Consider the following 25,180-nt stretch of genomic DNA (forward strand, 5'->3'; position numbering starts at 1 on the left):
CTGTTATTTTCAGATTATTACTAGTGTTAAAAATGTGGTTAAAATTGTAGGTTATATATAACATCTTTACGGATAACACCAGATTATTTTTCCAACTGGTTGTATAATTTATATTTTCAACAGCAGTATCTAACAGTTTTAATTGATCTATAGTCTCAGTATTTTTTTGCCAAAAAAAAATCCAGTTGTTTTGGATTTGAAGTAGCATCTTACTGTGATTTTAGTTTTTATTGTACTGTTTGATAATACTGATCATTTAGATTTCCTGTCCTGTGACATACCTTCTCAAGAATTTTTTTCATTTTTGTATTGGATTTTTCTTTTTACTGATTTGTACAAGTTCACTATATATTCTGGATTCTAATCCTTTGTTAGTTGTATGTATTTTATATAAGAATCATTTCCTACTAGTAAACCTTAAAGTGGATTTTATTATTCTCTTTGAGGGATGAATTTATATTACTGGTTAAAAAGTTTAATGATTATATAGTATCACTAAGATTTTTAGTTAATAGTTTTTCTAGGTATTTGTCCATTTCATATTTACTTTGAAATATTTTCAACATCTTATTTTTTTTCAATGTCTACAGCATATTTAGGTGTAGCCCCTTTTTCATTCCTAGTATTGATTTATGCCTTTTCCCCACCTTGATTATTCTTGCCAAAGAAGGGTCACTTTCAGAGAACCATGTCTTTTACTGGAAAACAGACTGATGGTTGCCAAGGGAAGGGGGTTGGAGGAGGGATGGATTGGAAGGTTGGGACTAGGAGATGAAAGCTTTTATATGTAGAATGGATAAACAAAAAGGTGCTACGGTATAGCACAGAGAACTATATTCAGTATCCTATGGTAAACCATAATGGAAAGAGTATTAAAAATGTATATATGGAAAAAATGTATATATGTTTATAACTGAATCACTTTGTTGTACAGCAGTGATTAATACAACATTGTAGATCAACTGTATACCTAAATAAGTAAATAAGAACATGTCTTTTAAAAGAAATCTTCTCCTGTGCTCTTCTCCCATATGCTGCCACACCCACCCCATTTCATATACACATATATATATATATATACACACAACACGCACATGCTTATGTACATATATAAATGTGTGGATAGCCTCCCTATCAGTCAAAGATTGTGTTTGGCAGAGGCAGTCTGATCTTCCCCTGGAAGGATAAATGAAAGTAAAGTACACAGGGAGAAAAAAATCAGTTGGCTATTAGTGATGAGACAGTTTTCCTTCTATTTTTTTTCCCTTTCTCCTCTTACCAGTATTATTTTATTTTTTCCTACTTTCCATGAGTTTATTCTGTTTGATATGTTTTTCCCCCCTAGCTTCTCAGTTTGGTTGCTTATTACGTTACCAGCTTTTTATAATGCTATTTGAATTTGTAAATTTTCCTTTAAATAGCACTTTGTCTGTAACCTACAGGTTTAATATGCAATGTTTATCATCATTCAAGCTTTTTATTTCCATTGTGATTTTTCTTTGCCCCATGAGTTGTTTAAAAGTATTTTAATTGCATTACATGCATGCTCAGTCATGTCTGACTCTTTGCAACGTTATGGACTGTAGTCAGCCAGTCTCCTCTGTCCATGGAATTTTCCAGGGAAGAATACTGGAGTAGGTTGCCATTTCCTACTCCAGGGAATCTTCCCAACTCAGGGACTGAACCCATCTCCTGTGTCTCTTTCACTGGCAGGTGGATTCCTTACCACTGCACCATCTGGGAAGTCCCTTCATGTGTTCTTTTCAATTTTATTTTTTCATCTCATTTTTCCTTCTTACTAGCTTGGAAGTTGTTCTGTTTCTTTTCCTTTAATGGCCATTCTAGAAATTGTTTTAGAAGCTTTAATATACATGTTTCACTTACAGAAATTTAAACAATAAATTTACTCTCATTTTGAACAACAAAAGAACCTTAGAAGACAAATTTTAAGCACTCCTTCCTGCTTTCTATGCTGTTCTTATCAGCCTATGCCTATTTTCTCTTGACTGAATTAATAAAACCTATTTCTTCAGTTAAAAATCCCTCCCAGGTATGTATGATTCTTGTTTCTAATATTTTGGATTTTTGGTGGTTATAATTGTTAAAAATTTTCCAAAGTCAGTTTGCACACACTCAAGCTGTCAGTTTTTTTGTAGGTGTTTGGTAGTTACTTCTGTAGGTATGCAGATTCTCATATAAGCAGACATTTAAACAGACAGTGAGCCAGGTAGCATAAAGTGTTATATATAGCCTCTTTAAGATTTATTTATTTATTTATTTGGCTGGGCTGCATCTTAGTTGTGGCATGTGGATCTAGTTCCCTGACCAGGTATTGAACCCAGTTCCCCTGCAGTGGAAGCGCAGAGTCTTAGCCACTGGACCTCCAGGGAAGTCCTTAGCCTCTTTAAATATGATGAAGCCTCAACTTTCTGTTGTTGCATAAAATGCTCACTCTCAGCAAATAAAACAGTATTCCAGAAACCAAGATTTTGTTACATAGAATTTCTAGACATCTTGAAGATTAAACCTAAGGTGCTATGCCTAAGGCTCTCAGCCTCTTCAGAGACTTTTCTTTCCCTTGTACATGAGTGGATTGCATCTTTAATTCAGCTAGTCCATATAAATGAAGTATAATGAATTTCAGCAGTGAAAGCCCCTTCATTCATTATATTTGGGGAGCTTTTGGTGTTGATCAAAGATTGATTTAACGAAATTCCTACAGTATCTATTTACTTTATACTTAAATGTTAGCTGACTGGTCTAGGAATGTGAATTCTTGATTAGGACAACTGACTGTCCATAAAGTAATGGTTCTCAGCTGTGGCTGAACATTGAAATCACTTTAAAAAGTTTTAAAATTTATATCTCAGAGATTATGATTTAATTGTTCTGGGATAGAGTCTGGCTTTGGAGAGTTACAACAGTTCTCTAGGTGTTTTCTGGTAGATAGCCACTGTTGAGAAACACTGCCCTCGAACCTAGCTTAACTGAACCACCATACACATCTTTACTGTCTGTCTTGAAGTATTTTAAAGTAAATTTCTGACATCTCTTAATTTAATCCTCACTCTGCAGTGAGACTAAATATTTCCACTTATTGAAAGAGAAAATGTTATTACTTTTTAAAGATTTTCTTTCACTTGCTTCCTTAATTTGACTTCTTTTCTCCTGATTTTCTTACCATAAGAGAACTAAGTCAGTTTTGCCTTATTCTTTTGGTATCTGCTTTAAAAATGCTTTTGTCCATTGCAGTTAATTATTAAATGATAAAGGATTATATCTCTCATCGCATTTCCCCCCTTCCCAGGCTTTTTAAAGACAAGTTTGACAGTTCAGTTCAGTTGCTTAGTTGTGTCTGACTCTTTGCGACCCCATGGACTGCAGCACGCCAGGCCTCCCTGTCCATCACCAACTCCCGGAGCTTGCTTAAACTCATGTCCATCAAATCAGTGATGCCATCCAACCATTTCATCCTCTGTCGTCCCCTTCTCCTCCTGCTTTCAATCTTTCCCAGCATCAGGGTCTTTTCTAATGAGTCAGTTCTTCACATCAGGTGGCCAAAGTGTCGAAGCTTCAGCTTCAGCAGCAGTCCTTCCAATGAATATTCAGGATTGATTTCCTTTTAGGATTGATTATTGTATCTCCTTGTTGTCCAAGGGACTCTCAAGAATCCAACACCCCAGTTTAAAAGCATTAGTTCTTTGGCACTCTGCTTGCTTTATGGTCCAACTATCACATCCATACGACTACTGGAAAAACCATAGCTTTGACTAGAAAAACTTTTGTCAGCAAAGTAATCAGAACAAGATCCAGTTTCCCCCACAGTCAATATCTCTCATCAGGAAGCTTCCATGAGCCTCTTATCCTTACTCATCAGAGGGCAGACAGAATGAAAACCACAATCACAACCACGAAACTAACCAAACTGATCACATGGACCACAGCCTTGTCCAACTCAATGGACAGCCTTGTCCACACAGCCATGCTGTATGTAGGGCCACCCAAGATGGACAGGCCAGGGTGGAGAGTTCTGACAAAATGTGGGCCACTGGAGAAGGGAATGGCAAACCACTTCAGTATTCTTGCCTTGAGAACACCATGAACAGTATGAAAAGGTTGACAGAGGTTTATTTAAAGAAGTATGTTCTGGAGCTTAAAATTTCCTTTACTATTAGTTATAAACCACACCTTTTTTATATTTTATCTTTTCTGAAATTGGCTTACATCTTACAGTTTGCTCGTGTTATACTATTGCCATAGTGAAGTGGCAGTTTGAGTATTGGTATCCAAATCTTTGACAAATTTTGGTTAAAATCAATAAAATATTAGCCTCAAAGCATCTTAGTGTACTATGGTAATAATTCAACTGGTCTCATTGGAAAGCAGCTGAATTTATCAGTCCTTGTATGCCATTGTCTTGCTGTTTCTCATTTTGTTTTCTTGTATAAGATATTAACAGCATCAGTCTCTGAAATAGTTATAGATAAACTTCTGGTGCAGTTAGGTAGAGAAATGGATATCATCATTGTATTCTCCGTTTTTCTTGCTGGTTCTCTTGATTTATATCTGGGAACTGATAAAGATTTTCTTTACCATTAGAAGAAATTACCTAACTTCTCTTTCACCTGTTTCTAAGTCATACTTTACATCTTGCTGTTTTCAAGACAGTTTTTTTTTCCCTATTATAAACTTATTTTACACATTTTCTCATGTTAAATTTTTTTTAAACCTGATACATAATATCACATAATATCTTTGTACTTTGATTTGATGAACACTTCTGGTGATCACTATTTGTTATTCCATTTTTACCAGCTTTTATAAAGAAGGCTGCAGTGAATCATCACGGGGCATGTAAAGTATGTTTAGGTTGCTTTCTTAGAATGGTTTTCCAGAAGTCAAAGTATTGGGTCAGAAATTTTGATAGACTGGATTTTTGAGAGACTATTTTCTGATACATTTGTAATTTAAGAATTATTAAAACTGCACCACTTGGGGTATTTCTTCCGCTTCTCCTGTCTCATGCATAGATTAAAATTTGAGGAGGGAGCATAGAACTGGGGTAGTATAATAGCAAAATGGAGGTTACTTTGTGTTAGAAAACCAAATTTTTAAAAAGCAGCCTTATTTTGACATAAGGCAAGTTTTAATTTAAAAAAATTTTTACAAATAGCTGCAAATGTTTTAGGAAGCTTAATAATGAAGTATATTTTATTTAAAATATATATTAGATTACCAGATTAGCAGTCTTTTTTTTTTTTAAAAAAAGCTAATATAAAGAGCTTCACAACTTTTATAGTATTGTGGTTGGAATGAAGCAAGTAACACTGTACTATACATAGAGTTCAGTTCAGTTGCTCAGTTGTGTCCGACTCTGCGACCCCATGAATCGCAGCACTCCAGGCCTCCCTGTCCATCACCAACTCCCAGAGTTCACTCAGACTCGTCCATCGAGTCAGTGATGCCATCCAGCCATCTCATCCTCTGTCGTGCCCTTCTCCTCCTGTCCCCAATCCCTCCCAGCATCAGAGTCTTTTCCAATGAGTCAACTCTTCGCATGAGGTGGCCAAGGTATTGGAGTTTCAGCTTTAGCATCATTCCTTCCAATGAACACCCAGGGCTGATCTCCTTCAGAATGGACTGGTTGGATCTCCTTGCAGTCCAAGGGACTCTCAAGAGTCTTCTCCAGCACCACAGTTCAAAAGCATCAATTCTTTGGCGCTCAGCTTTCTTCACAGTCCAACTGTCACATCCATACATGACCACTGGGAAAAGCATAGCCTCGACTAGACGGACCTTTGTTGGCAAAGTAATGTCTCTGCTTTTGAATATGCTATCTAGGTTGGTCATAACTTTTCTTCCAAGGAGTAAATGTTTTTTTAATTTCATGGCTGTATATGAATTATTATTTTTTTAATTTGAAAAGTTACCTTCGAATAGTAGTGATTTGCTGAGTAGAATGTAAATTCGACACTACTTTTGTTGTTCACAATTCTTATGAATGTTAATAGAAAAATAAGATTAAAAGATGATTGCTTTAAAAATCAACTGTTAGAATATTAGTTTTATTTATTAAATAACATACATTTAGCATTTATTAAACATCTGTGCTGGTAAATTTGTTAAACTTCAATGATTGGTATTTTTTATGGGGAGATATTATAACATGGTATGATGTAACATGAAAAAGAGAGAAATTAAATTCTTGAAGTATTCTAAAAAAGAAAAGTTGACATTTGGACAAGTGCTGAAGGTTGTGTACAAGATGCCAATTCAGAGAAGACAGTTACTGGAGAAAATAAGTACAGTGGGAGGGTGATTGTCTGAGGAAACTAAAAATGCAGAAAAGTTCATGAACTGTAGCTGATGTTTAGGATGGCTGTTAGGAAATGAGGACAAAGTAAGAAAGACCTTGATCCTGAGCTTATGAGTGGCCCTATGAAGGTTTTGCCACCATGAAACATGCTGTAAAGTAATCTGTCAAGGTGTTATAGTGTTAATGCTGATTCTCTTTACTGAAGTAATGAATGAAATAAGATAGTGATTGAAAGTTACTTAATTCTGTTATTAGCATAAAACATAAAAGTATGATTTGGACTTCCCTGGCAGTCCAGTGGTTTAGACTGTGCTTGCACTGCAGGGGGCACTGGTTTAATTCCTGCTTGGGGAACTAAAGATGCCATTAGGTGTGGCAAAAAAAAAAACCACATTATTTTTTTAAAGTAGTTGTGATTTAGGACTCTAAAAGGGAAGTTTCTTGCCAGTGCTAAACAGTTTCAAGAAAGAAGTTGGTGACATAATGTTGAAAAATCCTAACCCGAAGGATATGGACATAGTGGGTAGATTTCTGTGGTATATGAGAATCTTTTAAGATTAGATTTTAAATAGTTCTAAATATAGTCATACGATAGATATGATAAAAACAATGTTTAAGATTCTTTAAACTGAAAATGATCTAAGAATTAGGAAAAATGGCCAGCCAGAACTGTAAATTGAACAAATAAAATCTCAGCCTTTTTCAAAATAGATTTAAATGTAGAAGGAGTGACAAGGGTGCGATGGCTTAGCAGATGTTACAATGGTCATTGGATAAATAAAAGAGTTCGTGTTTTGACTTTGTCTTCAGTGACAAGGAAAATTATTTTTTATGTGCAAAGTAATGTAGTTGAGGGACTTGAAATTGAAGACAGAACAGGGTATGTGAACAGATAATTATTTAAAATAAGTATATCTTCTAGCCTGGAAGCATTTAATCCAGTAGTACTAATACTATCAAATGAAATCACCAGCAGCAGTTGGTAGTTTTTTTAATACTGTGAGAAACAGGGGTAGCAGAAGAATGGATATAAGCGAACATGTGGCTTTGGAACTAAAGGCTACAGGAATAGAATCTTTCCCACTTTGAGTACATACTGAGTACTTTTTGAAATCAACTTTGTTTTCACAACTCCAGAGCGTCTTAAAATACTGTTGAATTTTATCTTTCTTGGATGACTCTGAATGTACTAAGTTGAGCACACAGTTTGCATACAATATGACCACTAGATGGCGCTCATACAGAAGGAATTTGTGTATAAATGATTAGGTAAATAACAAATTTATGTTATTAAACTTCTTAGTTTAATCTTTTAACTTAGCACAGCTGCATGTTTTAAAATTTAGTAAGCCATATTATAAAGATAAAAAGGTAGGAAAATGTTATGTTGCATTTATAGTATTGTTGACTTTGTGGTTACTTAGTAATTTTTTTTTCTAGTATTTTAGAGGTTCAGTAATGTTTTTCGTCTCATCCTTCAACCTTTAAAAAATTTTCACCAAGATTATTTAATCATTGCCTTTGTTACTATATCTTAAAGTCTTCTGGGTTTATTTGCAAGTTTCGAAATGTTTACAAGTAATTGAGGGCCTATCTTGAATAAATTTTTGAACTGTCTTTACTTCCGTATATAATGTTATAAAATAAACATTTCTCATAGTCATAAATTTTTCATGATCATATTTAAAGTATGTAAAAATCCACTAAATGGATATACTTTGTTTAATTATGCTTTCTGCTATTGTGTATGTGTGTGTAACTGTGCGCGCGCACACGTGCACACTCAGTTGTCTCCAACTCTTTGCAATGCTATGGACTAGCCCTCTAGGCTCCTCCGTCCATGGAATTTTCCATGCAAGAATACTGGAGTGGGTTGCCATTTCCTCCTCCAAGGGATTTTCCCAACCCAGAGGTTGAACTTTCTTGCATTGGGAGGTGGATTCTTTACCACTATGCCACCTGGGAAGCCTCCTCCTCTTGTTCAGAGTTCTGCTGTAAATAATATTATCGTTCTTTGAAAAAGAAAGATTAAGCTATACAGAAAAAAGAATACTAGCTGTGGAGTATAGCTCAGTAGTAGAGAATTTGACTGCAAAAATAAAATGTTAATTCTTTATATATCATATTAAAATCTTAATAGTGTTCTCTTCGGTGATTTAAACATTGTGTGTGTTTTTTTTTAAAGTATACTATTTTAAATAGACTTTTCAAGTTCTATAATTAAAATTTTGTTTTAATGGAATAGAGTATCTTTCAGCTTTGCCACACGGGTTGGGTTATTTTAAAGCAGAGATCAGTGAGGACTTGGGTGCCTTCTGCTTCCCAATCAGATTGTATGAAACCAATTGTGAGTTAGGTACATACATGGTTTTGTGTGCGGGTGTTGACTATGGGCAATCGATGAGATGATCCTAAATTTCTGTAGCTAGGTAATGGGACATTTTCATGAAGAAACCTGTCTCAAAACTCAAAGATTTTTTTTATGTCATTGGATTTGCATAGGAAATCTATATATTGAGAAGTATTTCTCATCCCGTGTATGGGATGGAGTATTCTGTTAGCTTTTAATTGTTCCCAATTAAAAGCTCCATAGCATAAGAAATTATTGCATATGAATGACTGTGTGTTGATACTGTTTTCAACTTGGGTAAGATATTTGCATTCAACGTTTGTTTTCAATATCCTCATCTTTACCAATCCAGGGTAACAGAATCTATATAAAATCTAGGTTTATACCCTAGTTTTCCATGATATATGGGTCAAGACACACATTTAGGGGCGAAACCAATTACTAGAGCATTTGTATAAACCACACTAATTGGGCTTCCAGGGGGTGCTATGGTAAAGAATCTGTCTGCCAGGGCAGGAGACACAAGTTTAATCCCTGGAGACTGGGAAGATCCCCTGGAGAAAGAAAATGGCAATCCACTCCAGTATTCTTGCCTGAAAAATTCCATGTACAAGAGGAGCCTGGCAGGCTATAGTCCATGTGGTCACAAAGAGTCTCACTTGTCTGAGCACACAATCAATTACTAAAGCATTTGTGTAAACCACACTGATCAGTACCTGGTCCATGGTAAGATTTTTTTATTTTTAGGGTTTTTTTTTCTTTAGAGAGTATTCTTAGTTGTCTACCCCCAAATAGATAAGACCAATCTGTGTAAGTCCTTGGGATAAAGCAAACTTTGCTATAATCTGTCACAAAACATATTACTTCCAGCAGTCCCACATGACTCTCAACCCTTTTGGGGCATGTGTTTGTATCTTAGAGGTGGAATCATAGAGACAGTGTTTGCATCTTTTCTTGCCAAATCAGGATTTGTAGTAGACCTAGAGGTTGTGGTTTGCCAATGCTACATTCCAGTAGGCTGCATTTAGTTGGTGCCGGTAAGCAAAAGTAAGCAAGATTTTGTAGATCTGCATCCGAAAAAAAAATATTTGTGGCTGAGGTTGGGGATTATGATAATGGTTATATCAACTTTAAAATTGAATTACTCAACTACTAGTAAATTCTGAAGTAGCCATTTTTATTCACGTATTGTTTATAATAGCAATATATTGTGTTATATACTAATGTAGCACAGTATTAAGAGGACAGATTTAGGAGTTTGTGGTTCTCAACTTGAGGGTGCTTATTTAGGGGGGCTATTTAAAAGTGAAAATTCTCAGATCTTCCATACCCCTAAAAATTCTGATAGGGAGAGGATACCAGTCTGCATTTTTTTTTTAAACAAGCACCCTAAGTGATTCTGAGGTGGACTGCTGTGTGGAGAAATACAGACCTAGATATTAGATGTTAGAAAGTATCTATTTAACAAACAGTGTTATTTTGTGAACCAGAGTATTATTTATGGAGTATTAGAAAAAAATATGTTTTATTGGCTATAAAACAAAAAATTTAACCTTTTTGTATTTTTACAAATTCATAACTTGATAATCTTAATGTTTATAACATATATGAGAGGGATGATGCTGATAACAACGCTTTTTTTTATCACAGAAACACCAGAAGCCAAATACTTATTTTGCTAATTATTCTGTTTCTGTCATCAAACTCAATTAATCAAAGCACTTAAGACCAATATATTACATAAAATGATCAGGTTACATTCCAAATGGACTTCTCTGTGTCATTAGATCCTCAGAGTTTAATGTAGATGGTACCTTTTAAAACCTTAGTGCTATTTAATGTAAGTGCCTTCTCGATGTAGAAATTTATATCTGAATGAAAAAGACTTCTTTAGTAAAATTGTTTTAAACAATTAGAAGTATTGGCAGAGAGAATCTTCTTGTATTTTTAAATTCAGTTTCTATTTATAATTTATCTAAGCAGTGAAGATGCCATTGGATTTTACTTCAGACTGTGATTGAACTTGGTAATCCAGGGTTTCTCCACCCAGTGCATTAAATCAGGCAGCCCCAAAGGGTCTTGGTAGTTCAGTGTTTATAACAGCCTTCTTTACCTGCTAATCGAGCTCACTTCCTCGATTTCAGTCCATCTAGTTATCATCTAACAAAAGAACAGCTTTTGGTTCCTGCAGACGCTGGTGAAAAAATAATCATGAGAAAGAAATCCACCTTATGCCGTCTTTTTTGCCTACAAATATAAACTCAGCCATCATACAGCTAACAACAGGTACAGAGGAAAGATGCAAGCTCTTTCATGGGAAGAAATTACAGAGAAAATGAGCATCCTTTCTCAAGGTTTTTATTTTCCCTGATCTACAAGTGATGCTGCTGTAATTCTAGCTGCAGTTTTTACCGATCATTCACCACTCAGCAGCTGGTAGAGAAGTAAGACTGCTTGGCAACCACCTGCAGGGCTGCAGAGATGAATTACATTTTCGGGAACAACACACTTCTATACTCTCGCGCCAGTCGAGGAGGCAATACTAGCTCTAGCCATGGCTCAGTAGGCCCAAAGCAAAAACACTGGGCAAAAAAGGGCTCATCAGATGAACTGCAAGCTGAGCCAGAACCTTCACGCTGGCAGCAGATAGTTGCATTTTTCACTCGAAGACACAGCTTTATTGACTGCATCTCGGTAGCCACCAGCTCCACCCAGGTAACATACCACTTGTTGAAATTATTTTCAGTATATTTGGTTCATGTTGCTTTGCAGAAATGTATTAGTATAGATTTCTTATTGTTAAAACATTATCTTACGCACTGAAACCCTGGGTGCGCAGAAATGTGTTTTTTCAGTCCATCTATGCAGGTCTTTAGCACAGAAGGGGAAACAAAAATATTTTCCCTTTTGCTCTTATGTAATGCCAAACAAAACAGTCTCAGATTCTGTTGAATGACTTCTCTAAAAATATAAAGCCATTCATACATAAATTAAAATGTGCATTAATAATGCTTGTCTCCTTATTTTCAGACTGTGTTAAATGCTATAAAGTATGATGTCTGACAAAAGAAAATATCTGTTTAATTTTTATATGTCATTAAATAACCTCAGGGAGGTTGTTGCAGTGAATAAGCAAGAAAATTTGAAGTATTTTTATTTTCTAGTGTTTTGAGAATAGATTAAATTGAATACAGTTGGCTATTATTGTACATGCTAATATCTTAAAGTTATTATAGTATGGCTTATTCAAGGGATTTAATGAATCCTTTCATTTCTGTAAATATATTACCTAGGGTTAAATTGATAGCAGTAAACTTGCATAACTACATGATAATAATAAAATTTTATCATATATTCAGTTGACAGTTCAAAGAGCTGAGCAAACACTAAAAGTCTCCAAATTTTAAAAAGATGATGTAAAACAACTTTTTGAGGAACATTAAAAATATAAGGAAATATAAAGTTAATAATTTGATGAAATACCTATTTGATATTAAAGGAGGATTTGGGGAATATTTTTATTTTAAAACATGTTTTTAATAGATATTCATTCAACTCTAGTAAAAATGGAAGCATAACAATTAGTCTAATTTAAAAACATGAGAATGTTGTTGTCCTTTGACATCAATCATATTTAAATTAAAATGTAGACACATACCTTAGGGCCTTTTTAAAAAATATTCATTTAATTGAAAATCATCTTTTTAAAAAAGAATTAGAAGCAGCACAGTAAGTATAAAGTAACTGTCAAAGCTTCTTGGTTTTGGTTTTAGAATTGTCTTTCAATAATTTTTATTTTAAAATCTTAAATTTCTTAAGTAAAAATATTGTACTTGTTTTTCTTACATTTTTGAGAGAGATGAAATTACTTGGTTAGGGAGAGTCGTTAATAGTTTATAAGTAGGGGGTGAAGTTACTTAAAACTTAAGAGGCAGTGATTCATTTAACCCTTAGCTTGACTTCTGTCCCGAGAATTTAACTAACTTAATTTTAACTGCAATTATATTTACCAAAAAGGGACACAGGGGCTAAAGTTTGACATTGTTATTCACTGTGGATTAATAGTAAGTGATATTTCCATTGTCAATGAGAAAGTTATGTTAAAAACTTCATATATGTGTATATGCACAGACATAACCATTGATATATAATTCATCTTATAAAGGACACACAAAAACAACCAAATAGTTTACATAGAAAGCTATTGAAACCACACAATTTCATTAGTTACCTAGGAGTTGAGCCATAAAGCTACTATTGCATTGCACTAAAATAGTCAGGATTTTAATGAAAACTCTATTTGTAGTTGATCCTACAAAGCCATTTAAAATTTTATCTTCCTCCCATTTGGTTCATATCACTTAGGTATACTGACAAATGACTTCTTTTTATTTCTTTCAGCCCTCTTTCTGTTACTTATTTTGTCTTTTTCATTACCTCTGTATTTCGTATCTGTAAATATAGACTTCAGGTCAGAGTTTTAGCTTCTATTTCTCCAGCTCTGGAGTAGCAACATAGCATTTTTCGTTCTGTATTGTTTTCCTCACTGATGAGTTGGATATTTTGTATGTCAAAATCTTTTGTTGTAACTCACTGAAATTCATTTTACAAGATGAAATGTAGTAGGACTGAGAACGAATGTGAGACCTATTTAGATGTTAGTTAATCCTATGATACATTTTTATGTTTCATTTACTGACTCATGTCTAGAAGTTTTATTTTTTAGCACCAGAGGATTTTTATATTGTTAAAACAAAGTAGATTAATGAAATTTTGTAGTTTATTGAGCATATGCTATATACCTCTGAATATATATGTACGATACTGTTTTGTTCTATCATTATAAATAGCAACCGTGATTACCAGGTCTCCTGTTTCACTATTGTCAGAAATATTCTTTCCTAAGATTTGATAGGAAGATTAACTTTGATTCTAATTCCTTATAACTATGATGTATGGTTCTTTTATGGAGAGGGCAATGGCACCCCACTCCAGTACTCTTGCCTGGAAAATCCCATGGACAGAGGAGCCTGGTAGGCTGCAGTCCATGGGGTCGCTAAGGGCGGACACGACTGAGCGACTTCACTTTCACTTTTCACTTTGATGCATTGGAGAAGGAAATGGCAACCCACTCCAGTGTTCTTGCTTGGAGAATCCCAGGGACGGGGGAGCCTGGTGGGCTGCCGTCTATGGGGTCGCACAGAGTCAGACGTGGCTGAAGTGATTTTGCAGCAGCATGGTACTTTTACCATTCTGGAGAGTTGTTATTAAATGCAGTTTTACTAATTTGAAAGTAATTACTCTGATTTATTATCCCATCAAATGTCCTCTATAAATAGAAAACTTACAGATTCACTTAAATTGCTCATCTGTTTAAGATATTTGTGTTTACAACTATGATTTTGTGTCAGATTCTACTGTAATATGTGGAACTTAGTAGAAAAATCATTAATATTTTTTAAATGTTAGGAAAGCCAAGTGATTATAGACTTCTCCAAGACTTCTCCCTCGCTTCTCAGATGGGGCTTGCCGTGAAGTTGGTGCTCAGTAAATGCTTATGGAATTGACTGATAATTAGTTTTCATTTCTCTCACCTAACATCTTGTTATCTCATGGCCTTCCAAAATATGAAACCTAATCTGAAACCTCTTGGGTACCTGTCTTTATTGGATTCACTCTATTTGCCGTCATAAGTGCCTTTGATTCTTCACTGTAGCCCATCTCTTCCTCACTTCTCTTTTCTTCTTCACCTCTCCAGATTTTCTTCAAGCTACACAAACCCCCCATCATTTCCTCACCCCTTTACCCAGTGATGATAACCATACAGTTTGTAAATTGTCACTAATGTCTATCATTTGGCTGTATCCCAAAAGTTTACATTGTGAATTTTTTTTTAATGTTAAGCTAAGGTGAGTTTCTTGTGCATTATTTTACTTTGGTGTAAGTTTTTCTATTTTGAGCTCCATTACTACTTATGTTCTTAATTTTGATTAGTCATTATAGAAAATGTGGGATACTCATTGTCGAGTTCTCCTCAGTTCCTCATCTCAGCCTTCTTTCTGTTTTTGTATTTACGATCCTTTGATGTCTATTTGCCCTGTCCTATTTAGTGTATGCAACTCTGTTCCTATCTGGGACCAGTTTTTATATTCAGCAAGGCTTTAAAGAAGTCTGGCATAGTACTTCTAGACTTTGCTACTTGATTATTTCCTAAGTAAAAGCTTTTATCTACTTGGTGATGTCAGTGTTTATTAATGAAAATTGTAGCCATGTAAGCTTTGAACAGCTGTAATGTGGTAGATCACTTCAAATGTATATTTAGCAACTGTTCCCATATTTTGGGTTACTTCAGAATCCCTAATGTGGATCATTAGAAATGTTCAAAAAGAATTTCCTACCTTCCCCAGACAATTGACATGCCAAATTAAGCTGAAGACAGCAAAATTTTCTTCCTAGGAGTGAATGAAACAGACATAATGAATTACCATAATTGAAGCAGAACAATAAAATTTTAACAGGATTGAATATTAGCCACATGAATAATCTGCTTTTTAGAGGAAAAAAACTCTGTCGTAAATTAAAATATAAGAAACCACTGTTCATTTAGATGCCCACTGTTCAGATACCAGAAAAATAGGCTAATTTGTATAAAAGCATTCTATTTGTCCTAAACAGGTACATTCTGGAGTAGAAAAGATTTAAGTTTTAGGAGCATTGGATATACTGTCCCCAAAATGAAGACAATAACATCAACTTCATTGAGTTAATTGATTAAACAGTTAAATGCATGTAACATATTTAGTACAGTGCCTGGCAGCTATTATTTTTATTATTTTGTTTTATTTTTTATTGCTTAGTTTTAATAGTCTTAAAATTCAAATTAGATAATTAGGAATTACAGTACCTAGGATAGTGCAGTTCATTCAGACATTCTGTACACTTTTAAATCCTCAGTTGCAGAATTTAAGGGAAGAGCCCCAATGAGCACTTCAAATTCTTGATAAGCCCGCCAGTTCCCTGATCTTGCCTGCCTTCTCAACACTCACTTCTGCAAATGCTAATCAATCACAACTAGACAACTAAAATTTAACTGATTATCCACCTTTTACTGGGATTCCCAGATGGCTCAGTGATAAAGAATGCCCCTGCCGCTGCAGGAGCCACAGGAAACACAGGTTTGATCCCTAGGTTGGGAAGATCAGTCCCTTGGAGGAGGAAATGGCAATCCGCTCCAGTATTCTTGCCTGGAAAATCCCATGGACTGAGTGAGGAGCTTGGCAGGTTATGGTCCATGGGGTCACGAGGAGTCAGACAGGTTGAACCAACTAGCAGGCACACACCACCTTTTACCAAGCTTGCCATCAGGACTAATTTTATACTTTGCATTCCTTTCATCTTAATTGCTACAAAAAATCCAAGCCTTCCAGATCACTGTCACTTATTTCCTTATCTCTGTTTGACTCTGATCTGTTCTAAGCTCCCGTTTATCTATGATTTCCCAATTCCTTTCATTGTGCTTCATTTCTTTGGAACTCCCAGTTCATGATCACCAAGATTTCCTTTATCCTCAAACTCTTCTGTGTTGGTTTATCTCATCTTTTTTCTCTCATAGAAATCTGGCATTCCTCCAAGATTACTGTTTTTTTCTGTAAGTTAGTTAAGTCTCTCAGTCGTGTCCGACTCTTTGCGACCCCATGGACTGTAGCCCTCACAAAAAGTGGAATTATTATCTAGCACATCCTGTTTACCTTGGGACCAACAAGTGAAGTTGATGTCTTCCTTTCTTATTATTGATATTTATGGATGATTGTAACTTCTATCTTTAAAAAATGTACCTGTCATCAGACTGACAGTGTTTTCTACTCCCTCTCATGTCTAGCCATATACATCTGCTCACTGATGGTTTGAACCACCATTTACACTGATGATTTAAACCAAGGTTTACTATCTTATCTTTGTCCACTATTCATGTAATCATTCTTTGAGATTTTCAGTCTCCTGATGTGATCCTTCCAAAATCTTGACCTCTCGGTTCTTTGATTATCCTTACCTCTAGGATTCTTATTTTTTTCTTTCACTTGAGTGACCTGCTTAAATGGTTATATTAAGACCTCATTAGGGACTTCCCTGGTGGTTTGGTGGCTAAGACTCCATGCTCCCAATGCTGGGGGCCTGGGTTTGATCCTTGGTATTTAGTGCAACCAAATAAATAAATAATAAAAATTTTTAAAAAAAGAACTCATTATCATTGAGTATGTCACTTACAAAATCTCGGTTGCAAACATTTCAAAGTGACTAGCACTTCCTTTCGTTTCGGCTCCTCTCCTCTATAACAATTTTTCTTTTACCCTCTAAAGACCTCCAGCCCAACTTTTTACTATCTATCACTTCTTTCATATTCCCACTTCCCTCCTTGCCTTGGTCAAATTCCTTGGCCCATAACTTTAAAGAATACCTTTCATAATCTTAACTTGCTTGCTCCTTTGTCACTTCAGTGGTAAGATCCACCCTTGGTTAATTGCATCTCTGCCTCCTCCACATTGGCTCCAAAGCTGCATGTTAAATTTCCAATACCTGTTTCCTGGCCCTCATTCTCAATTGATGGTCTTATTCTGTCTCCCATCCTGTTAAATAATCTGTTTGTGTTCTTAAATCTCACCCAGTTTTGACTTTTCAGAGAGTTCTGAAATTTCCCTTTCATTGCATTATCTGTCTTTCCCTCTGTACTGGAGTATTCCCATCAGCATACATACTCAGCATAATACCTCTCATTAAAACAACCCTCTTGGAGTATAGACTGTCAAATCCAGTGATCAATTCTCAGTCTTCATTTTACTTGACCCTTCCATAGCTTTTTACACATTGACTACTCACTCCCTCCTTTAAATTCTTTTCTCATTTAACTCTTAAACACCATTCTCCTTACTCTCCCAACCTCAATTTCTTTCACAGTATCCCCCTCCTCTTCTTAACTACTAACAGAGTAACTCAGGGCATCAATCCTTGAACTTCTTTTTTTATACTCATATTTCAGTTGATCTTATTCAGGTGCCCTTAATTAACATCAATATTCATATCTTCAGTCCAGAGCTAATCCCTGTTCACTAGACTTGTATATCTAGCTTTCCTAATCGTATCTCCACTTAGATTAAGTATCAAAAATAGAGTTTCTAATATTATTATTTTCCCCCATCCTCATTTAATCACTGAGATGCTGAAGATAAAAAACCCTTGAAATCATCTGTTCCTTTTTCTTTTGCTCACACAATTTAATAGCAAATTCTGTTGGCTCTGTGTTTAGAATATATGATCTAACCACTTCTTCCTACTCTATAATGACTAATTAAAATTATTTAATTTGTTGCCTGAACTACAGCAGTAGATAACCTATTTGGACTCCCTCTCTCCATTCTTCACTCTCAGCAGTCTGTTCTTTACCCAGAAGCCAGAGGAATCCTAACAGAATGTCAGTTCATGTCATTATCTTGTTTTTATCACTTCCATGACCTCCAATCCTACATATAATAAAATCCCAAGTCCTTCTTTACCATAGCTCAAAAGGCCCTTTATTATCTGGTCCCTGGCAGTGTCTGTAACCCCATTTCCTATTGCTCCCTCACTTACTTTGCTGTATTGGCCTTGTTACTATTTCTCAAATCAAGCATGTGGCTATCTCAGAACCTGATGTTACTGTTTCCTCTGCCTGGAACATTCTTTCCTCAGATATTCTCATAGTTCATTTCCTCACTTCCTTCAGATTTCTGCTCATCTGTTACCTTCTCGGAGGATCTTTCTAGATTCTTATCTAAGGTAGCAGGCACTCCTCCATTCCAGACATCACTGTCCTTTTATCTTTTTAAACATTTTTCTTCATAGCACTTAATACTGCCTGACTCTTTATTATTATATATTGTTAATCCATCTGAATTCTCTCTTAAAAGGTTTGTGAAACATGTCACACTTCAGTGTTATACTGATCCTCCAGCTGATGATGCTCTTCTTATTTACCCTTCACCTTGAGGAGGTGAAGAAGAGAAAAACTGTTAAGTTTCCTTATAACTAGGATGAATATATCACTCACTGACCAAACTTGGAGTACTTTTGATAGAAAAGGGAAACTTCCCAGGCAAACAGAGGCATATGGTATTATTGTCTATAAGCTTTTATCTTATGACAGTTCCTCCCAGGCAGCAGGTCTAAGTATTTACACCAAGACATTTCCACCTTGGACCAACATGAATTGGCCTAACCTTATCTATATACGTTTTAAACATTTGGCCTCAGTCCTAACGATAGTTGTATTTTGAAGTGGTCAAATATGTATATATATAAAATACATTCATGTATTTACTTAAATGTATTTAAATATATATTTTTTCTTCATCTCTAAAGAATGAAATTGCTTATATTCAGCAGTGTAATGCCTTTGTATTAAACTGGAAGATAGAGTAAGAAGATAATCCTCTTAAACTACTTTGGAAACACCAACTCTGATAGTAGAATAAATTTCCTGGAGAATGGGTAGAAACAGTCTCTTTGAGTAATAATTACCAAGCAGTCAAAGGATAAAAATTCTGTCTGTTATACTGGTTGTGAGATGCTGTCTCTTGACAAAGTTGAATTTCCTACTCAGAAGGCCAGTACTTTTGATAAAAATGCCATTACTCAGATTTGGAAATTGTTTCCCTTTGTACCCAAAACACAACTACTCAAAAATATGTTTAAGACCCAGTAATTTGGGCACTAGAATAGCATAAAGATGAAGATTAAACAAAAAGTTTACAGTGGTTATAGTCACTTAAAAAAAATACCAGATTGACCTTTAATCCAGCAGTTGCACTCCTTGGTTTTCATTCAAATGAGTTGAGCACTTATGTCCACATGAAAATTTGCACACAGATGTTTATTGCAGCTTTATTCATGATTGCTAAAACTTGGAAGCAACCCAGATAACCTTCAGTGGGTAGATAAAATGTTATTAAGTGTTAAAAAGATATGGAAGAACTCTGTAAGTGCATATTTCTAAGGGAAAGACACCAATCTGAAAACGCTACACATTCTATGCTTCCAACTATATGACATTCTGGAAAAGGCAAAACTATGGAGATAGTGAAAAGATTAGTTGCCAAAGTTAGGAAGGAGGGAGGGATGAATAGAACACAGATTTTTAGGCCAGTGAAACTATTCTGTATGGTACTATAATGGTGGATACCTGACATTATACATTTGTTTAAACTTGTACATCAAGAATGAACCCTGGTGTAAACTATGAACTTTGGATAGCAGTGATGTGTCATTGTAGATTCATCAACTGTGCAATGTACAGCTCAGGTGGGAAATGTTAATAATGGGGATGCAGTGCATGTGTGTGGGCAAAGGTTATATGGAAACTCTGTACTTTCTACTCTAAAGTCTGTTAAAAGAACATCGATAGCTTGAGGTGGATTAGATTGGCTATCGTTTGAAGAACTAAGTAAAGTTTGTTATACAGGCTCTTCATAAATAGGAAGTGTGTTGTGTACATCTTTGTAGTTTCTGTGTAGTGTCGTAACTGTTAGGTTGTCCTTTTGTCAAGGAGGGCTCAGACGGTAAAGAATCTACCTGCAATGAGGGGGACATGGATTCAATCCCTGGGTTGGGACGATTGCCTGGAGAAGGGAAAGGCTACCCACTCCAGTATTCTGGCCTGGAGAATTCCATGGACAGAGGAACCTAGCAGGCTACAGTCCATGTAGTCTCAATGAGTTGGACACAACTGAGGAACTTTGACTTTCACTTTTTTTGGTCAAGGACACATAGCACTATATATGTTTTATTTCACAAACTAATTTGCATATTTTAATATCTAACATGTATGTATGTGTGCATGATATATATAGTTTTAGGGTTAACTTTTAAAATAATCTGTTAATAACAGTACTAAAAAGTGACAGGCCCATAACCTCTGGGGTCAGAATAGGACATTCAACACACACAACATTTTTGCTCTTTTCTTATTTTAAGGAGTATTTGTTTTCATGAGAATTGTATTCTGTACCTCTTATCACAACTATATTTCAGTAATCAATTGGGTAATGATTTAATATCAGCTGCAAAACCAAAAGCTTCACAAGAGCTGATAGGATAGATGTATGTTTTCTTATATCCCTAGAGCCTAGAGTGGTGAATTGCCGGGGTCCTGCCCTGGTGGATCCAGGGTAATTCGAAGGGTAGGAAAAACTTACTTATTTAGAAATATAAAAGATTAGGAAAGAATAGTGTAGTGGGAAATTTAGTGGAGAAAAGAGGCTGAATAACTTGGTTTACGTGGAAAACTAATAAAGTTCCAAGACAAGGAACTTGCACTGTCTACGTTAGGCCACCGGTGCCCACTTGAATAGCGGAGGGTGCACCGCCTTAGGCTCCCTCTCCCGTGGGTCTTAGAAGCCAGGGCAAGTAAGTAGACTCGGAGATCCTCCACCTCCACGCCCCAGATGGGAATTCAGCCTGAAAAAGAGAGGGAGGGAGAGGGAGAAAGAGAGAGATTTGACACGGGGGAAACCAGTCTTTTCAGTGACTGGCCCCTCCTTTATTGTTCATAAAGGCCTTTTATACCTTTTTTGTACATAGAGATCAATGGATAATATGAAATTATGCAGCATCAGCAGCCCTGATTCTTATCGAGACCAGGCTTTCTCTCTGCATACCTAGTTGTATACACAAGTCTTAGGTGATTTACATCATCTTCTGGCCAGAGGGCCAATTAACATTTTACAGCCCTTTTCCGATAAGGGTAATAGTATTGTTCTTCCCAAAGTCTGGTGCCACTCTCAGAAAGCACTAAATAAAGTTACATTCTTACATAGCAAGGACACAACAATTTACAACAAGGAAAAGGAGTACAGTGATTTATAACAAAGAGAAAATTCATTAACTCAAAAGTCTAGTATTGCTAACATCAAAACTACTATATTCCTATTTCTGCATCCCGTTTACATTGATTAATATCCTCCCAGGTGTCTAAAAGATAAAGGATATGGAGGCCTGGCGGCAAACATTAACAAACTCTTCACCAAACTAATTCTTAACTCTAAAAGACTCTATATCTTTAAGATGTTTTAAGCTTCCTGCCTCTTGCGGTTGGGGGCCTGTAAACAATTCACAAGTTGTAAAAGTCTGGGCAGACTGGTGAGGTAAGTTAGAAAGCCATTAAAGGGGTTTAAACCGAGACATTCTTTTTATATGCAGGAGACTGTTAACTGGAGTTCTGAGTTAACTCTTTTCAGAGAAAGGTGGTAATGTCAGAAGAGTATAGTATAGCAGATAGTAAACAGATTTTGCTTTCGGGGTAGATGCTCAGGCAGAGGACCCCTTGAGACCTGACTCACCTTGCCCTTCAGGTCTCTCTGCATGACCTTGTCATGGGTGGGATCTCCTGGGCTGGCTCCCGGCAGTGAATGTACATGATGACTGTTTGTTGAATGAATAAAGTTAATTATGTGCGTTTATTTTCATTTAATCTGATGATGGCTACAAAGAAGTTTGGAACTTCTAAATATGGTTTGGCCACTGTAAATTTCCCAAGCCATTTTTATGTACAACTATGGCTTTAAAATTATAAGTCTGCATTACAGGATTTTTTAAAATCATGTCTATTTCAAAACTAATTCAAAGGCTTTTGTGAAAAAGTTGAAGCCTATATATTAATATATGAAGAACTTATATTCTTACTGTTAAAATTTGACTTAGTGTCATTTTCTTTAAAGATTTTTCTCACTGTGTACTTCCTGGCACTGTTATTTAGATAACATTTTTCAGTCCTCCATTCTTATATCAAAATTTAGAATTTTGATAAAGGTAAGAGTAGCTATTCAGATCATGCAGAGAATGGTATCCTACAATTACCAGCTTATTTACCAAACTTTAAATAAACCAACTGATGTGGCAATTGTACAGGCGTGTACAAATCAGTTAACAAAGACTGAACCTATTTTGTGCAAGTGTAAACCAACTGGTATCACATCTGGAAGCAGTAGAATTTTAGAATCCTAAACACAACTTCTGCTCCTAGACAAATTTATTTAAGATGTTTTTCCCCTCACCTCTTAACAGGAGTGCTGCTTGTTCATTCTTTATCCATTAGCAGACCCCAGTTTAGTCCCTTTCTGAGCAATATGATCAGTATTTTTGAAATCTAAACTGTGACTATTGACTCAGCCAGCTGTGAGCATAAGGAAGTTATTATGACAGAATGGGACCAATTGATTGCCTTATAAAATTTTTGTTGGCTCTGAGGCAAATAACTGAAGATTATAATCTGCAATTTGAAACGAAATGTATCCCAGCCTCATTTTTCTGTATTTAACTCCGACTAATCTTGCTGGAACCATCGAATGTATCAAAGCATCATAAATTTGAAAAATAATCACTTTGTAAGTATTTTGACATATAGCAGAAAAAGATAAATATCAACCTTAGGAATTAAATGCTTCAACTATACTAAATACATAGCAGGATTTTGGAGAGCAGTGGTTGAGAGTGTTGTTTTTAGAGGATGATGGACTGAGTTTAAAGCTCTGTTCTATTTTAGCTGTAGCACATTGGATAAATTACCTAAATTCTGAGTTTCTTTCTTCCACCTGCAGAAAACAAGGATCAAGATTTAGTCAAACATTAAGTGGGACAAACCTGCAAAACTCTTACTGTAATACCTGACATCAGTAAAGTACCTATCATCATCATCTTTATCACCACTTTCACAACCACCCGTGAAATTAATCCTGTAAAATATTCTGGTCTTTTAAGTGGGGAATCTGGAGATACCAAGAAGCAATCTTATTACAGAATGATGAAGAATTATATTTTGACAAGAGGATTGGTAACCTTGAGTAGGTCCAGCCAGAAAAACAGACACCACAGTAATCATTTTAACAGGGAAAATATAATATGAATGGTGATTTAAAAGGAATTGGAGAACTGAAAAGGAAACATGTGAACACCAAAATAAAACAGAGATAGTAACAACAGGAAGCAGCTACCATCTGAGAAGGGACCTGGGGTCGAGTTGAGGTTAGTAGAACCCAGAAGTTTGGAAGAAGGGCACTGCAGGCTTTAAATAGGATCTGTCAGTGATATTTACTACTTAATACAGTTTAAAAAGGAAAGAGGAGAAAATCTTTTGAGCAGATGTTCTTGAACAAGACATATTTACTTTGACATAGGATATTACTAAGCAGTTAACTATTGCTAGACAGAGAACAAGGCTTCCCAGATGGCACTAGTGGTAAAGAATCCACCTGCTGATGCAGGAGACATAAGAAACATGGGTTTGATCCCTGGATTGGGAAGATTCCCTGGCAGGGCCATGGCAACCCACTCCAGAATTCTTGCCTTGAGAATCCCGTGGACAGAGGAGCCTGGCAGAGGGATGACTGTGCAACGCTACAGACTGTAGTGCACGCATGCAGACAGAGGACAACATGGCAATTTGGGGGCATTTTTATATTTTGAACATCATCAAATACTAGAACATCTTGAGCGCTTTGTGATTGGTAGTGGCTGCCCAAGCACACAGACTCTCTTAGCAGTGTCTTCTATGTGTATAGAATGAAAGTGGGCAGGGGGAGGGATGGATATACACAATCTGTTCTGAGTCACTTTATCATTCTAGAGTACTGATGAACTCAGTCTCTTTTGTCAATCCTATTGTTTCATTCATCCAAGAAACATATATTAACTACTTCTATGTGCTAGATATTATTCTAGGAGCTAGGTATACAGGAACAAGAATCCTTACTTCTATAGAGCTTATATTAAAGGGGGAGAAGACAGATGACAAACATAATTAAAATATATAGTATACCGGGGAAAAGGTAGAAACAGAAAACAATAGGAAATGTGTATATTTGTGTGTATGTGATGGGGGTGGGTTTAGTAGAATAGGAGAGGCTTCAACTGAAGGGTGTTATTTGAGCAAGGCATAAAAGAAGTTATAGAGTTGGGTCATGTGGATATCTGGGACAAGGGCATTCTAGGCAAAGGAAGACTGAATAAAAGACTCTGAGGCCAGTGCTTGTTTAGAGTGTGTGAAACACAGCAGAGAGGCCAGTGTGGCCGAAACACTAAGTGGGAGGAGAATAGCAGAAGATCACTTCAGAAAGGTTAGCAGTGACCTGAATCATCAGGGATTGTACAAACATGAGCAAAATAGGGTAAATGTATGAGTACTAGAAGTGCTGAGGTACCGTTTTAGGTTAGTCATTGTGGAGTCCATGGTTTTGTGTGTTTCTGTAGCCATAGTCTGATAAATGTGGGGAGGCAGGCAGCATATTGCATTTGGTAGTTTGATATCTGTTTGTTAATTATATGACCACAGCTTTAAATACAAGTTTTGGATTTCTGTTTACTTGAAATTTTGAATGATTGTTGGTTCATCCTTGTATCAGTACAAAGTGAATGGCTGAATGCTGATGGAATGCTATCTTTTTATAATGAAGGGATGATTACCTTAATTATTCATAAATATCAATCTTACA

General features: G+C 35.8%; 1 protein-coding gene across 9 annotated transcripts in view; it reads left to right on the forward strand.

Moving 5' to 3' along the window:
- Window positions 1-25,180, forward strand: part of DLG1 (discs large MAGUK scaffold protein 1) — a 256,793-nt gene that overhangs the window by 91,350 nt on the left and 140,263 nt on the right. The window contains exon 1 of one of the 9 annotated variants that reach the window (XM_040249547.1): window positions 10,931-11,381. The exons of the other annotated variants lie outside the window; for them this stretch is intronic. Within the exon in view, the coding sequence (XP_040105481.1) occupies window positions 11,148-11,381 (234 nt within the window). The 5' untranslated portion in view covers window positions 10,931-11,147. Of the gene's footprint in view, window positions 1-10,930; window positions 11,382-25,180 lie in introns of those variants that run through there. 9 annotated transcript variants of the gene reach the window in all.

Source organism: Oryx dammah, unplaced genomic scaffold (assembly GCF_014754425.2).
Source record: "Oryx dammah isolate SB20612 unplaced genomic scaffold, SCBI_Odam_1.1 HiC_scaffold_2, whole genome shotgun sequence".
Taxonomy (NCBI): Eukaryota; Metazoa; Chordata; class Mammalia; order Artiodactyla; family Bovidae; genus Oryx; species Oryx dammah.